This window comes from Ranitomeya variabilis, chromosome 2 (genome assembly GCF_051348905.1).
Source record: "Ranitomeya variabilis isolate aRanVar5 chromosome 2, aRanVar5.hap1, whole genome shotgun sequence".
NCBI lineage: Eukaryota > Metazoa > Chordata > Amphibia > Anura > Dendrobatidae > Ranitomeya > Ranitomeya variabilis.
The window spans coordinates 726,798,117-726,813,505 of record NC_135233.1 but is presented as its reverse complement, the minus strand read 5'-3'; the positions used below and the strand labels follow the sequence as shown (position 1 = coordinate 726,813,505).

General features: G+C 45.5%; 1 protein-coding gene across 1 annotated transcript in view; it reads right to left on the bottom strand.

The window, feature by feature from the left end:
• Positions 1–15,089, bottom strand: part of LOC143809876 (uncharacterized) — a 497,351-nt gene extending 482,262 nt beyond the window's left edge. Inside the window, exon 1 of the mRNA XM_077292854.1 lies at positions 14,847–15,089. Within this exon, the coding sequence (XP_077148969.1) occupies positions 14,847–14,962 (116 nt within the window). The 5' untranslated portion in view covers positions 14,963–15,089. The remainder of the gene's footprint in view (positions 1–14,846) is intronic.
• Between the last annotated feature and the right edge of the window lie 300 nt (positions 15,090–15,389).

Below are 15,389 nucleotides of genomic sequence, written 5' to 3'. Positions count from 1 at the left end.
TCGTGTGCAACACTGGCAGCTGCAGATGGAGTGGTCATGCGACTGCGCTCTGTGGACGAGCTTTCGGAGCAGGAGGAGGGGCGAATGCCTACAGCCAACTGTTTCCTAGACCGTGGGCTAGGCAGAACTGTCCCACTAAGGCTGTCCCCTGTGGACCCTGCATCCACCACATTAACCCAGTGTGCCGTGATGGACATGTAATGTCCCTGGCCATGCCTACTGGCCCATGCATCTGTTGTGAGGTGCACCTTTCTACTGACTGATTGCCTCAGTGCATGGATAATGCGGTCTTTGACATGCTGGTGGAGGGCTGGGATGGCTTTGCTCGCAAAGAAGTGCAGACTGGGTAGGTCACAGCGTGGTACTGCATAGGCCATCAGGGCTTTGAAAGCTTTGCTTTCAACCAACCGGTAGGGCATAATCTCTAATGAGATTAGTCTAGCTAAGTGGGCATTCAGGCATTTCACACTGTGCTACTTTCACCAGATGGCCACGCTGTCCTAAAACTGTTTTTTTGGTTGACAAATGTTTTTGGCCTGAGACGGGCCTGCCAGATGAAAGCTGTTGTGATGTTGATGGCTGCTGCGGATCATCCTCCTCCGCTTCTGAGCTACTGTCAGCGGCACCCTCTTCCCCCAATAGCTGCCATTCTGGGTCAACAACTGGGTCATCTATCACCTCCTCTTCAATGTCATGTGCACCTTTCTCTGTGTCACTGTGTAAGGTGCTATAGCGTTCGGGACGGGGCACCATAGTCTCATCAGGGTCAGTTTCTGGCTCAGTACACTGTGAGGGCAATGTAGTGATCTGAGTGAATGGAACAGCATAATAATCTAGCGGTGGCTATGCATCAGTGCACTCCATGTCTGATTCATCTTGTAATGGGCAGTTAACAATTTCCCTTTCTAACCCAGGAATGGTATGTGTAAAGAGCTCCATGGAGTAACCTGTAGTGTCACCTGACGCATCCTTCACTTTTGGTTTTGGGTGAAGGACCCAAGGAAGCGACTTGTTCCTGACCGGGAGCATCCACTGACGACTCGCTTCTTTTATATTTGGAACTTTCTGAAGAGGAGGCGAAAGAGCTAGAGGCTGAGTCAGCAAGGAAAGCCAAAACTTTTTCCTGCTGCTCCAGCTTTAAAAGCGGTTTTCCTACTCCGAGATAAGGGAGCCTTCGAGGCCTTGTGTAGCCAGACGATGATGCTGTCTGAATAACTTGAGCCTTAGGTGCTATTTTGCTTTTCCCACTACTAAAAGATGCTCCACCACCACCACCATCATCATTACCAGCTGGCAATGACCGCCCACGGCCTCTTCAACCAGACTTCCTCATTTTTGGGAAAATGTAACCAAAATAACAACCGTTATATGGTACTGTAAAACAAGGTAGAAGGTGTATCTAAACTTGTTGAGAATTTAAATCTCCCTTTTTTTTTTTTGGGGGGGGGGGGGGGGGGAAGACTGCACCATAACTCAGGCCCAGTGTATTACACTACAGGCCCAGTGTATTACACTACACAATGTAAGTGGCAGAACGTGGCTGGCAGATATACGACAAACAGAACTGACGTAGATCCACTTAGTGGCAATTTAAATATCCCTTTTTTTTTTTGGGGGGGGGGGGGGGGGAGACTGCAGCAAAACTCAGGCCCTGTGTATTACACTACACAATGTAAGTGGCAGAACGTGGCTGGAAGATATATGAAAAAATGCAAGGACTGTACTACAATTTCAAATCTCCCTACAATGATCTCAGGACAAGTATGGCAGCCAGCAATAAAAAGGACTGCTGCACACAAAAGTGTGGACAAATAAACAAGATAACTGCAGAAAGCAGCAACAGGATTTTTGCTTTTAAAAAAGCACTTGGTTTGCACAGCAGCGTACAAACAGCAATGCAGCTCTCAGGGAGCCTTATAAGGCAGCCTAATAAGCTACAGAGCTGATGCACAAAAATCTAGCCTCCACTGTCCCTGCAAAGAAAAGGCGGTGTTGGACAGTGGAAATCGCTACAGCACAAGCGGTTTGGGGGTTAATCTTCCCTCCTTAACTATATCCCTGCTTCTGACAAAGCTGCAGCAATCTCTCCCTATGCTGAGATCTGCAGAAGTAAGATGGCGTACGGCGTCCACACCCCTTTATAGCCCCTGTGAAAAATGGTAGTCTGTGCTAGAAACCGATAGCACCGGACACATAGCAGCCACCTCCCGATGGAGGGGCGCCTCTTTTGAATAGCATATCCCACAATTCTGTAGTTCCCCTGATGAGTCTCACTTACGTGAGAGGAAACGCGTAGGGTAGTTTAATTCCTTGTGGTGGGTACAAATATTTAGTCTGACTTGGGTACTGCCCTTGTCAGGGCAGGAGCAACACAGGGGCACGACTGGGGTAGTATAGTCAACTCTTTCTTCCCCCTCCCCCTTAAAGCATCAAATGGCTCCTGTCAAAACGTCTAATTGGTGAGACAAAACCATTTTTTAACTGAGCACTGGTATGCACTGTTTGCACTTTATCACGTTGTTTTTGTGTGTCCATAATATGTTTTTATAATAACAGTATTAAAAGTTATGTTTTATCTTCTCTAAGGATTCTCTTTGCTATTTATATACTGTATGTAATGTATAAATGTATTGTATGTATGTATGTATGTATGTATGTATGTATGTATGTATGTATTATGCACAGTACAGACCAAAAGTTTGGACACATCTCATTTAAAGATTTTTCTGTATTTTCATGACTATGAAAATTGTAAATTCACACTGAAGGCATCAAAACTATGAATTAACACATGTGAAATTATATACTTAACAACAAAGTGTGAAACAACTGAAAATATGTCTTATATTCTAGGTTCTTCAAAGTAGCCACCTTTTGCTTTGATGACTGCTTTGCAAACTCTTGGCCTTCTCTTGATGAGCTGAATTATTAGTATATATACTATTATATACTATAATAGTATTATAGTAATTTTCACAATTACAAAGATGAAATGCCCACTATAATGAGGCAGATGGAAACATTTCATACACCGTTTGGCATCTGTTCCAAAGATATCCATTGTTTTAGGTGTACACATATCTGGTTACCCATACTTGTGCTCTAAAAAGACATCTAAAATGATGGGACACAGACCAGTCTCACACGTCCAGATAATTCCGGTACCGGAGTTATCCATGTCTGTGTGCTCATGTGGCATATCAGTGTGGCACAAGTGCGGCAGCCGTGTGCCACCCATGTGCCTCCTGAGGACCACACAAACCGTGCAAGAGAAACAGCGCTACAGTAAGCACTGTCCCCAGTGTGTGGTGCTGAAGGCGGCATTCATATCTTTGCCCCTGCAGGAGAGAAGAGATGAAAAAACAGTAATTAGACTTACTGGTAATTGTATTTCCAGGAATCCATCCTGACAGCACACTGGAGGACGTCCTTCTTATCCATGATGGGACAGGAAACACGAGAGGTTAAAAGGACCCTCCCCCTACCACCCTTCAGTGTTTTTCCAAAGTAACATCTGGATGGATGCAAAAAAACAAGTTTTATTCCAAGAAAATAATCAATCATACAAATGTTACATCACATAAGTATAAAGATCAAACAATAGGGAGGGAACTAACAGTGCTGTCAGGATGGATTCCTGGAAATACAATTACCAGTAAGTCTAATTACTGTTTTCCAGGTCACCACCTGACAGCACACTGGAGAAATACCAAAGGAGAATGGTATTTAGGGTGGGACCACTGCTTGAAGTACCTTTCTACCAAAGGCCAACTGAGGCGAAACTACATCTAACTTATAGTGTTTAGAAAAGGTACTAAGATTAGACCATGATGCAGCTCTACAGATCTGGTCTGCCGTAGCCCCCCCTTTCTCCGCCCATGATGCGGCCATGGCCCTAGATGAGTGGGCTTTAAGATTAACTGGGGAATTCAGACCTTTAGCTTTGTAGGCTAAATTAATTGTAGATTTTATCCACCGTGCGATAGTCGCTTTAGACGCTTTTTTCCCCTTATTTGGACCCCTGAACTGAACGAACAAGTTATTGTCCCGTCTCCAGGGTCTAGATAAATCAAGGTACCTGAGTACTGACTCTCTTACATCAAGGTTATGGTAAAATCTTTCTTTTTGGTTTTTAGGGAATTGGCAAAATGACGGTAAAACAATCTCCTGATTCATATTAGTATCTGAGACGACCTTAGGGAGAAAGGCCGGATCAAGCCTTAGTACTATTTTATCCTCAAAGATCTGTAAATACGGGTTCTGTACCGAAAGAGCCTGTAGTTCCCCCAATCTTTTTGCCGATGTGATCGCAACTAAAAACGCGGTTTTAAGAGAGAGTTTGTTAATATCTATGTCTCCAGATATATCCCAGGACTGATCGCACAGAAAATTCAGGACCAGATTAAGATCCCACGGCGGGACTGATTTTCTAATTAATGGCCTTAGCCTCTGGACTGCTCTAGAGAATCGATTAATCCAGGGGTGGGTAGATAGAGAAAAATAAAAAAAATACACTCAGGGCCGCTATCTGGACTCTTAATGTACTTGGTCTAAGACCTTTTTGAAATCCTGACTGCAAGAAGTCGAGAATTTTTGGGATATCTGGATGGTCAGTATCAACTGTCATCTCCCCACAGAATCCACAAAATAGTTTCCATATTTTTGTGTAGATAGCAGATGTCACCGGCTTTCTGCTGGCTTGAAGGGTAGAAATGACGTCATCTGAAAGACCTTTTGCCCTCAAGACCTTCCGTTCAGGATCCAGGCTGCCAACTGAAGTGCTCCTGGGTTCTGGTGTAGAACTGGACCCTGTAGAAGAAGATCCTCTCTTTCTGGTAACAGGAGGGGTTCTTCCACTGATAATTTTTTTAACAATGGAAACCAACTTCGTTTCGGCCAGTGAGGAGCTATGAGAATGACTTTGGCCCCGTCCTCGCAGATTTTCCTGAGTGTTATTGGAATCATTGCCAGAGGCGGAAACGCATACAGAAGACCGTTGTTCCAGGGTTGTGACAGGGCATCGATCGCAGCTGGGCTTTCCCAGGGGTTTAGGGAGTAATAGGTTTTGACCTTTGCGTTTTGCTTTGTAGCAAATAGATCCACAGTCGGTTTCCCCCAACGATGACAAAGACCCCTGAATACTTCGCTGTTCAGTTCCCACTCTGTAGGAGATACACTTTTCCTGCTCAGGAAATCCGCCAACTGGTTCTTGGATCCCTCCAGATGTACAGCTGAGATTGACAGTACCGACTTCTCTGCCCACTTGAAGATCTGTTCCGCCAGATCTTGTAATGCCAAATGTCTTGGGCCCCCCTGATGTCGAAGGAAGGCTACAGTCGTCGTATTGTCCGAAAAGACTTTTACATGCTTGTTCTTCAGCAAATGTTGTGCCGCCGTTAAGACCTTCCAAACCGCATGCAACTCTCTGTGGTTTGATGACTTCTTGCTGTCCTTTCTTTCCCAACGACCTTGGAAATATCTTCCTAGGACATGACCTCCCCAACCTTGCTGACTTGCGTCTGTCGTGACTGACACACTCGGGGTTTGAAGCCATGGTACCCCCAGCCGGAGATTTTTGGAGAGAGTCCACCACACCAGAGATCTCTTGATCTGAAATGAAAGATTCAGTCTTTGATTTAGAGAGTTCTGTCTTCTGTTCCAGCTCTTCAGAACTCCCTGCTGAAGCTACCGGGAATGAAACTGGCTCCATCTCACGCAAGGGATGCAGGCCGTCATTAACCCCAGTATTATCATCCCGTCTCTGATCGTATTTAGGCCTCGGAGAAGTGATGGACCTTTTTTACTATACCCTTTAGCCTGTCTTCCGGAAGGTAGGACATTCTTGTTTCTGAATCGAGCATGACTCCTAGGAATTTTATTCTGGATTTCGGTATTAGATCTGATTTCTTCCAATTTATAATCCATCCGAGACTCTCTAGTGTGGAAATGAGGGATTGACAGTTGATCCTGAGCTGGTCTACTGACTCTGCCGCTACTAAAAAGTCGTCTAAATAAGGGATTACCATCAAATCCTGATTTCTCAGATATGCGACCACCTCTACCATAAGTTTTGTAAAAACCCTGGGAGCCGACGCCAGGCCGAAGGGGAGACAGCGAAATTGAAAGTGGTAGATCTTCCCTTCCATGTTTACCGCGAACCGCAGGAACTTTTCGTGGTTTAAGTAAATGGGAACATGGTAATATGCACTCTTTAGATCTAGAGTGCACATCACCATACCCTTTCCCAACAGAGGAATGGTAGATCGAATTGACTCCATTTTGAATGTTTTGTATACCACCCAATTGTTTAGGTGCTTCAGATTTATTATTGTTCTCGATTCTCCCGACGGTTTTGTTATCGAGAAGAGATTCGAGTAATGACCTCTGTACTCTTCTTGAGAGGGGACCGGAACAATTGCCACCATTTTTAGGAGGTCCTGTATATCCGACCACATGGGGGATGAAGATTTTAGATGTGAGCTGGACACCAGAAACCTTTTGGGGCGGAAGGGAGGTAAATTCGATCTTGTATCCCTGGGACACCACTTGTAACACCCAAGGACTTGTTGTTATTTCCCTCCAACCTTCTAGGAATCCGGCTAGACGACCCTCTACTCTGATGGCGTCATTTTCTATGGTAGCTAGACCTCGGACCTGAGTAACTCGAGTCTTTGGTTTTGGGTCTACTATCCCCCCCTTTCTGGTAGCTCCATCTACCTTTTTTCCCCTTTACCCCTGTAATCTGGTTTTTGATTATAGCGGGGTCTCCGAAAGGGCTGGAATTTTTTAGGCTTTTCTTCTGGTAACCCCATTTTTACATCTGAGGCCTTCTCTAAGATATCGTCGAGGACCGGTCCGAAGACCCTGCCCCCAGAAAAGGGTATGGAACACAATTTATTTTTGGAGTGCATATCACTCGCCAGCTTTTGAGCCAGATAGCTCTTCGGGCTGCATTAGATAGAGATTGACCTCTAGCCGCAAACCTAACAGTCTCTGCGGATGCGTCTGCCAAAAAGGTGGTCGCCAATTTTAACAGAGGCAGGGATTTCAGGATAGTATCCCTAGGAGTTTTGGCTATTAATTGATTCTGAAGATCATTTAGCCACAGGTCCATGGAGCGAGCCACTGATGTCGCTGCAATATTTGCTCCAATAACTGCCGAAGAACTCTCTCAGGCCCTTTTTAAAAGGCCATCTGCTTTCCTATCCATGGGCTCTTTCAGATTGGAAGAGTCCTCAAAAGGGATTGAGGTTCTTCTGAATACTTTAGCCAATGGAATGTCTATTTTAGGAATATCGACCCATTCTTTAACTTCATCCGGGTCAAACGGCAAGCGGAGTCGGAAATCTTTAGGGATAGTCAGTCTCTTCTCCGCCTCCTCCCATTCATCCAGAATCATGGATCTGATATGGGAATTTACCGGAAACACTTTCGCAGTCTGTGAGCGCAAGCCACCAAACATTTCATCCTGAACCGAACAAGATGGTTGTGGTTCCTCAATTTGCATAGTATGCCGAACAGCCTCCAACAGTTCTCCTGTGTCCGCCGCAGAGAATTAGTATCTTCTCCCTTTCTCCGGAGGGTCTCTGCTCTCCTCTTCCTCCTCTATATCGGACACAGAAGATGACGGGTCTCCTGAAGAGTAATCGACCCTCTGCCTTTAACGGTTTTTCAGGTAATGAGGCAGCCTATAGGAAATAACAAACTCTAGGATAATGCCCCATTTTTTTTTTTTTTTTTTGAAAGATATCCATAATACAGGGCCCCTGCTCTACTTACTAGCGCTGTGGACTCCTGCCCCTCTGCTCTAGCTGCGTCCTCCATGATGCACTGGAGATCTCTTACTGCCCCCGCACATACCTTTATATTTCTGTTCCTCTGTTCATCTGTACAGCGCTCCCGCGCTCACTACCGCTTGCAGAGACCCCGCCCGCCCCCCTCCGTGGCCGGAAAGAGAGGATGGTGCAGCGAGGATTTCCTTCCCCATGCCAGCCGCATGGAGATGCCGACATCAGCAGAGGCCGCCGCTGGGATCGCATGCACCAGGGGGCGCGTCGGAAGGATCGAGAGCCCCCGGCAGGGGGAAGCAATTCTCATACCAGGAGCAACGCTACACTGGTAGGCAGAGGGACCCTCGGTCGGGTGTCGGCCAGCGGGTGCCTCATGGAGGGAAGGGTGAGGCAAAGCCCCCCCGATCCACATCCCCCCGCACAGAACGGTAGCTTCCTCTTGTCCGTTCCTATCCATAATGGGACAGGAAAAACACTGAAGGGTGGTAGGGGGAGGGTCCTTTTAACCTCTCGTGTTTCCTGTCCCATCATGGATAAGAAGGACGTCCTCCAGTGTGCTGTCAGGTGGTGACCTGGAAATCATTTTTTTTTTGTTAAAAATAAAGTTTGGGGTCACCTCTCGACTCCCACCCCCGTGCGCCCGCCCGCTTGCAGAGAAATACTCACCCAGCTCCCGCAATGTCTCCTCTCAGCGCCGGCAGCCTGTCCTGTGTGAGCGGTCACATGGGACCGCTCATTACAGTGATTAATATGCGGCTCCACCCCTATGGGAGGTGGCCGGTGGGCGTTGACCCCAAACTTTATTTTTAACAAAAAAAAAAGATTTTTCATCTCTTCTCTCCTGTAGGGGAGAAGAGATGCATGCCACCTTCAGCACCACACGCTGGGGACAGTGCTTAACTGTAGCGCTGTTTCTCCTGCGGTGGTACGTGCACACGGAGGAGAGTGCACACTGTTATCCGTGTGCGGGACGCTTTGCGGACCATGCTGCCGGAGAAAAGCAGACATATCTCCATGTTTTGCACACGGACACACGGTCCGTGAAAGCACGCAGGCATGTGCATAGACCCATTCATTTGAATGGGTCTACATGTGTCAGTGTCTCCGGTGCGTGAGAAAACCGTCACTACACGTACCAGAGCCACTGACATGTGAAACCGGCCTAAAGTGACTCCATCTGTCTCATAAGGCCGGCGTCACACTCAGCGTATGAAAATATGGTCCGTATTTTACGGCCATAATACGCAGAAATGTTCCAAAAATAGTGATCCGTATGTCATCCGTAGGCAGGGTGTGTCAGCGAATTTTGTGCATGGCATCCTCCGTATGTAATCCGTATGGCATCCGTACTGCGATATTTTCTCGCAGGCTTGCAAAACCGACATCTAATGGATTTATGCGCTCAAATGTGTTCGTTATATGTGTATATATGTTTTAAAATATATATATATATATATATCATATGAACGCGAGCATCGGAAATTTTCCCAGGCTCCAGTTCATGAGGACATCCAGCAGAGGGCGCATCACCGCAACTCAAGGTAACTACGGGTCACCCTGCTTTCCATTCATTCCCCGGGGTTTTTACAGGCACGAGCACTGCTTTAGCAGAGCTCTCCTGGCTGTAAAATGATTTAACCCCTTCAGATGGATTTACTTCGTGGGACTTGACCTGAGCGACGGAAGGTATGAGATATTGTTGTTTTTTTATTTTTCCTTTGTTACAGAATGAGTGTCTTCAGGTGGATTACCAGTGTAATAAAATATTGCAACAACCTGTGTCTTTGTTTCATTAAAATACTTTTAAATAATGTGTGTGTGTTTTATTAACCATTTCGTACTATTGGATTAATAATGGATTGGTGTCATAATTGACTCCTCTCCATTATTAATCAAGCTTAATGTCACCTTACAATAGCAAGGTGGCATTAACCCTTCATTACCCCATATCCCACCGCTACACGGGAGTGGGAAGAGAGTGGCCAAGTGCCAGAATAGGCGCATCTTCCAGATGTGCCTTTTCTGGGGTGGCTGGGGCAGATGTTTGTAGCCAGGGGGGGCCAATAACCATGGACCCTCTCTAGGCTATTAATATCTGCCCTCAGTCACTGGCTTTACCACTCTGGCGGAGAAAATTGCGCGGGAGCCCACGCCAATTTGTTCCGCCATTTAACCCTTTATTTTACAAGCTACAGTGCCCAAATTTTGCACATACACACTACTAACATTAGTAGTGTGGAATATGCAAAAAAATAAGGGATATGAGATGGTTTACTGTATGTAAACCGTGTCTCATATCCTGTCGGGTTTGGGAAGGAGAAATGAAAAGCCGGCAATTGAATTACCGGCTTTTCTCTAACACCGCTGCGTATTTCTCACAAGTCACACGCATGGCCCATGTGTAATCCATATTTTCGTAATCTCGCCCCATAGACTTTCATTGGCAATTTTTTTGCGCAATACGGTGACAAACGCAGCATGCTGCGATTTTCTACGGCCGTAAAAGACCGTATATTACGGATGCGTAATATACGGCAGAGAGGAGCTGGGCCATAGAGATTCATTGGGCCGTGTGCAATGCGTATTTTACGGACGTAGTTTATGCGCTCATACGTCCGTAAAACTCGCTAGTGTGACGCCGGCCTAAGTGAGTGGTTCCACCCGGGGTTTTGTCTGAATTGCAGTTTTAGGGAATTTACACACAAACCCTGATGTAAGCGCTCAGCGGAAAGCACTGGATAAATGTGAGCCGAGCCCTATTCCAATTTTTGGGAGGTCTTATTTTTATTTTTGGGGGGTTTGCTGTGCGGTGTAAGTGATAAGGCGGATTTATTCTTCGGGTTGCTAGGATTACAGAGATACCAGAGATATAGATATATATTTTAGATCTTGCTAATGGAGCGCCCCCACACCGCCGCAGGGCCGAGGGGTACCCGGAGCCGGGCCTCTGGGTCTCTGCTCTGAGGTTGTCACGGTGGCTAGACCCGGTCCGTGGCCCTGTCTGTCAGTGGGGGACGTCCAGTGCAATAAGTGGTGTTGTAACGGTGCAGTTGTGGGGTGCAGGTCGCGGTAAATAACGAGGACACCAGGTTGCAGTCTCTTTACCTCTTTACTGGAGATCTCTGAGTCCTCAGTCCAGAATACGGTTCACCAGGCTGCGCAAGTCCGGCCGGTCCAATGGCACCTCCAGAGTTCACTTCACAGGTGGAAATCGGTGCCTTCCTTCTTAGCGCTATGTGTTGTAGTCCTTCCCTGCTGTGCTTACGGAAAGTACCCCACAACCGTTGTGTCAGTTTCTTAAGTTCCCTCACAACTCGATTAAATGATGTTCTTCTAATCTTCCGTCCCTTCCTGATGTTACAGTTAGAACGGCACCCGTTTGTCGGATAGGCCTGGAGTTCTTCCGGGACCCTAGAGACGCCCCTCTCCCGCAATTGCCTCCCAAGACTTCATAGGTGATATGTGTTAGACAGCCCGCCTTAAACTGACTGTCCTGCCGCTGTTTAGAGTATTGCTTGAAGCTGAATGTTATAATACTCCCTCGGCGTTCCGGCCACCGGTAGTGCGCCTCAGTAGGGTGTTGCTCCGGTCTTACAGCACAACCCCTACTGGAATTCTCCTATTGCTTGATCTCGTTTCTCACTCAGCACAATCTATCTCGCTTCTAGTCCTTTCTTGGGTCCCGCCGCTTCCCGGAGCTGGCGCGGACCCGTTACGTTCTTTCAAATGCCAAGCCTCTGTCAGGATCCCACCCCTGACAGAGACCCTACTGTCTCTTTCTCCACAACACCCTCTGCCACTAGGTGTTGCTTCGTCCAATCCAGTCAGCTTTCTGATCTAACTTCCTGCCTGACCTCCAGTTTACCCACTATGGTAGGGAGTGGCCTAATGAATAGAACCCTTAGCTCCCCCCGGAGGCCCGGCTGTGAAATGTATTGGTGTCTGTGATACCTGATCAGTTGAACTCCTTCAGTGCCATCGGACGCACCATGGCTCCCCATAGTGGCGGAGCCACAGTACTGCAACGACCAGGACTCTGGGGCGCTGCACTAATATCATACAGTAAAAATGCTTGTTTCTAATAAAAACTAGTTTTGTCACCATATTCTGAGAGATGTAACTTTTTTATTTTGTGGGTGAACAAAGAGCATGAGGGCTTAGTTTTTGTGGGATGAGTTGCAATTTTTTTTGGTACCATTTTGGGGTACATAATATTTTTTTTTTTAATCACTTTTCATTCAGATTTTTCAGACACAGAATTAACAAAACCCAGCAATTCAGTTACTGATTTTATTTTATTTGTGCCGTTCACTGTGCAGTAAAGGTGAGAGGACCGACTTGTACGTCGGTTCGGTACGATTACACATTATTTTTCTTTTGATATTTTGCACACTAAAAACAATATCTTAGCAAACCAAATTTTTTTTGCATCATCATATTCTAAGAACTGTAATTTTTTTTTTAGTTTTTTGCCGAAAGAGCCATATAAGTTTTTTGACGGTTTCATTTATACCATTTTATTTTACATATGACATTTTGATCACTTTATTCACTTTTTTTTTTTGAGTGACTATGATAAAGAGACATTTTTGCGCTTTTTATTTATTTATTACAGCATTCACCAAATGGAATAAATAGCGTGCCAGTTTTCTAGAGTTGGTTGGTTGTTCTGGATGTGTTACAATTATGAGTACTTTTAGTTTATTTTATCACAAGCGCTGTGTTTTGATTGGCAAAACAGATTTTCAGAATGTGTGTGCACTTTTTTGCATGTTTTATTTATTAATTTTTTTTAACTGGGAGACATGTATAATTTTCATTTTGATCACTGGTCTCATACACTGCTGTACTCATATACAGCAGTGCTTGAGAGCAGTCAGTGTCTCACTGACTGTGCATGCAAGAGCCAGCTTATTGCTGGATCTCACAGGCCATCGCACTCTGGGGTCATCACCTCAGGACCCCCTTGTTACAACTTAAATACCTATGTAATTGACAGAGGTATTTTGAGGGGTTAATCAGCCCCGATCGGTGGCAAAACCATCATGAGCCGATACCACAGGGAGTTGCATACAGCTGACACCTGTGGGAATCGCTGCCACTCAGTGATGCTATTCTTAGGCTACTTTCACACTAGCGTCATGCACTGCACGTCACTATGCGACGTTGCGGCGCACCGACACTAGCTGTGAATGCGCCGCACAACAGGGGCAGTTTTCCAACGCATCCGCTGCCCCAGTGTGAGGTGCGGGGAGGCAGGGGCGGAGTTCCGGCCGCGCATGGGCGGTCGGAAATGCTGCAGATGACGCAACAAAAAACGTTACAAGCAACGTTTTTTGGTGGTGACGGTCCGACGCAACACGACGCAACCATCGCACGACGATTGCAACGTGTGGCACTGCGTCGCTAATAAAAGTCTATGGAGAAAAAAACGCATCCTGCAAGCACTTTTGCAGGATGCGTTTTTTCTGCAAAACGACGCATAGCGACGTGCAGTGCACGACGCTAGTGTGAAAGTAGCCTAAGGCTACTTTCACACTAGCGTTAACTGCAATACGTCGCAAATGCGTCGTTTTGCCGAAACTACGCATCCAGCAAAAGTTCTTGCTGGATACGTTTTTTCGTCATAGACTAACATTAGCGACGCATTTGCGACGCATTGCCAAACGGTGCGTCCGTTTTGCGACGCTTTGGCGTGTGGTAGCGGACCGTCGGGAGAAAAAAACGTTACATGTAATGTTTTTTGCTCCCGGCGGTCCGCTTTTTCTGACCGCGCATGCGCGGCCGGAACTCCGCCCCCACCTCCCCGCACCTCACAATGGGGCAGCGGATGCGTGGGAAAAAATGCATCCACTGCCCCCGTTGTGCGGCGGAGACCACGCTAGCGTCGGGAACGTCGGCCCGACGCACAGCGACGGGTTGTTCCCGACGCTAGTGTGAAAGTAGCCTTAGTCGGCACTGAAGGATAAGTACCCTTAAGGACGACCATTTAAAAGTTGTACTGGTGGTCATTAAGAGAATAAAACAAGCTAAGGCTCTAAGACAATATTCCCACGATGAGTATTTGGATGTTGCAGATTTTCTGCACCCATTTCGTAAACTAGGTCACTTGAGCTTTTATATTGCCTTTTTTTTTTTTTTTTTTTTTACATTCCATATTTCATCTCTTGATCGCAGGTCATGTTTTAAATAAAACTGCTTTGTTTTTATTATTTCCTGGTGTTTGGTTTTGACAAAACTTTATTGATACAGTCATGCGTGGATTACACCAGTTTATGATACATTTGTCATGGAAATGCCTGTGCTTTTTTATTTTCCACAACAATTGTAAGTCTATCAAAAAATCTGCCCATAAACTCAGCATACCCATAACAGAAATCAATATTTTGCAGTTTCAAAACATGCACTATAGTTCAGTTGAGGCTGGAAATAAGAAACCACAATGGGCAGGAGAGTTCTATAAAACCCATCCATTTTGCTGGAACTGTAAGATGCCTTCTTTTTTTGACGCAGCAAAAACTCATCTTGGGCACACAGACTAACAGAGCATTTCGTGTACAAAATCAATTACAGATGGCTGAAATAGTAAGGTCATTTTCCCACGTAAATGCCTTGTCTTCTTAGCCACCCCTTAAAATACTGTGCTGTATTTAACCATCCATGCAAAGTGGATGTGACTTCCTGAAAACTCGTGCCCATTGTGCTTCTTAGGACAGTATTAAACTGTGCATTTTTTTTCTCTAAGCTTTCATATGACATCTGTATAAGAGAAAAACTATGTATTCTCAACTCAGCATAAAGAAAAAAGCAGCAAAGAAAATGTAATATGCAAAGAATCTTAAGTTTGCATATGTTAGTGTAGACATCGGTGAACAATATGCAGATTAAAAGCCGCACAAAAAGTACATGGAACATGGTCTAAGGGCTCATGCAACTGCAAACACACCAGAGTTACCACCATCTATGCCGCCCTGCCATGTGCACAAGGCCTAAGTAACGTTCATGATGACGGTCTCATAAATAATTGATATTTCTTTAAATATATAATGCATATACCTTATTCTCTGCGCCTCACGCTTCTTCAGTTTAGCATCTCTTTTTAATACCTCTTGAATGATTGCCTGCTCTTTGCTTGTCAGAAAACTCAAATCCATCAACTTGACAATATCCATGACCTACAAGTGACAGTCTTCACAATCCTGCAAAGCTTTGAGGTAATCAAATACATTTCACAATCCACCTGTCTGAATGAATGCAGCTGACATTTATGGTTGCTTCCATTCTGGTTTTAGAACAACCTTTTTTTTCTTATGGCTTCTTCTGGACAGTTGTACAATGAATAAGGTGATATAATGCTTTGTGCTTGTATGATAAAATGCCTTAATTCTCCATCAAATCTATGAAGCTGGATTTGTAGGAAATATGCTACTTTAGTGGTTGCAAAGCAATTATCTGACAATCGGACAGCTGGACCGGTCTTTTACTATGCAGGTCTCCATGTGAGGCAACTTTGAATAAAGCCTAGCAGAATATATTAAGCTTGGGCTGCCTTTTATGAAATGTAGATTTCAGCTGGATTATTAAAATGCAGAGTACATG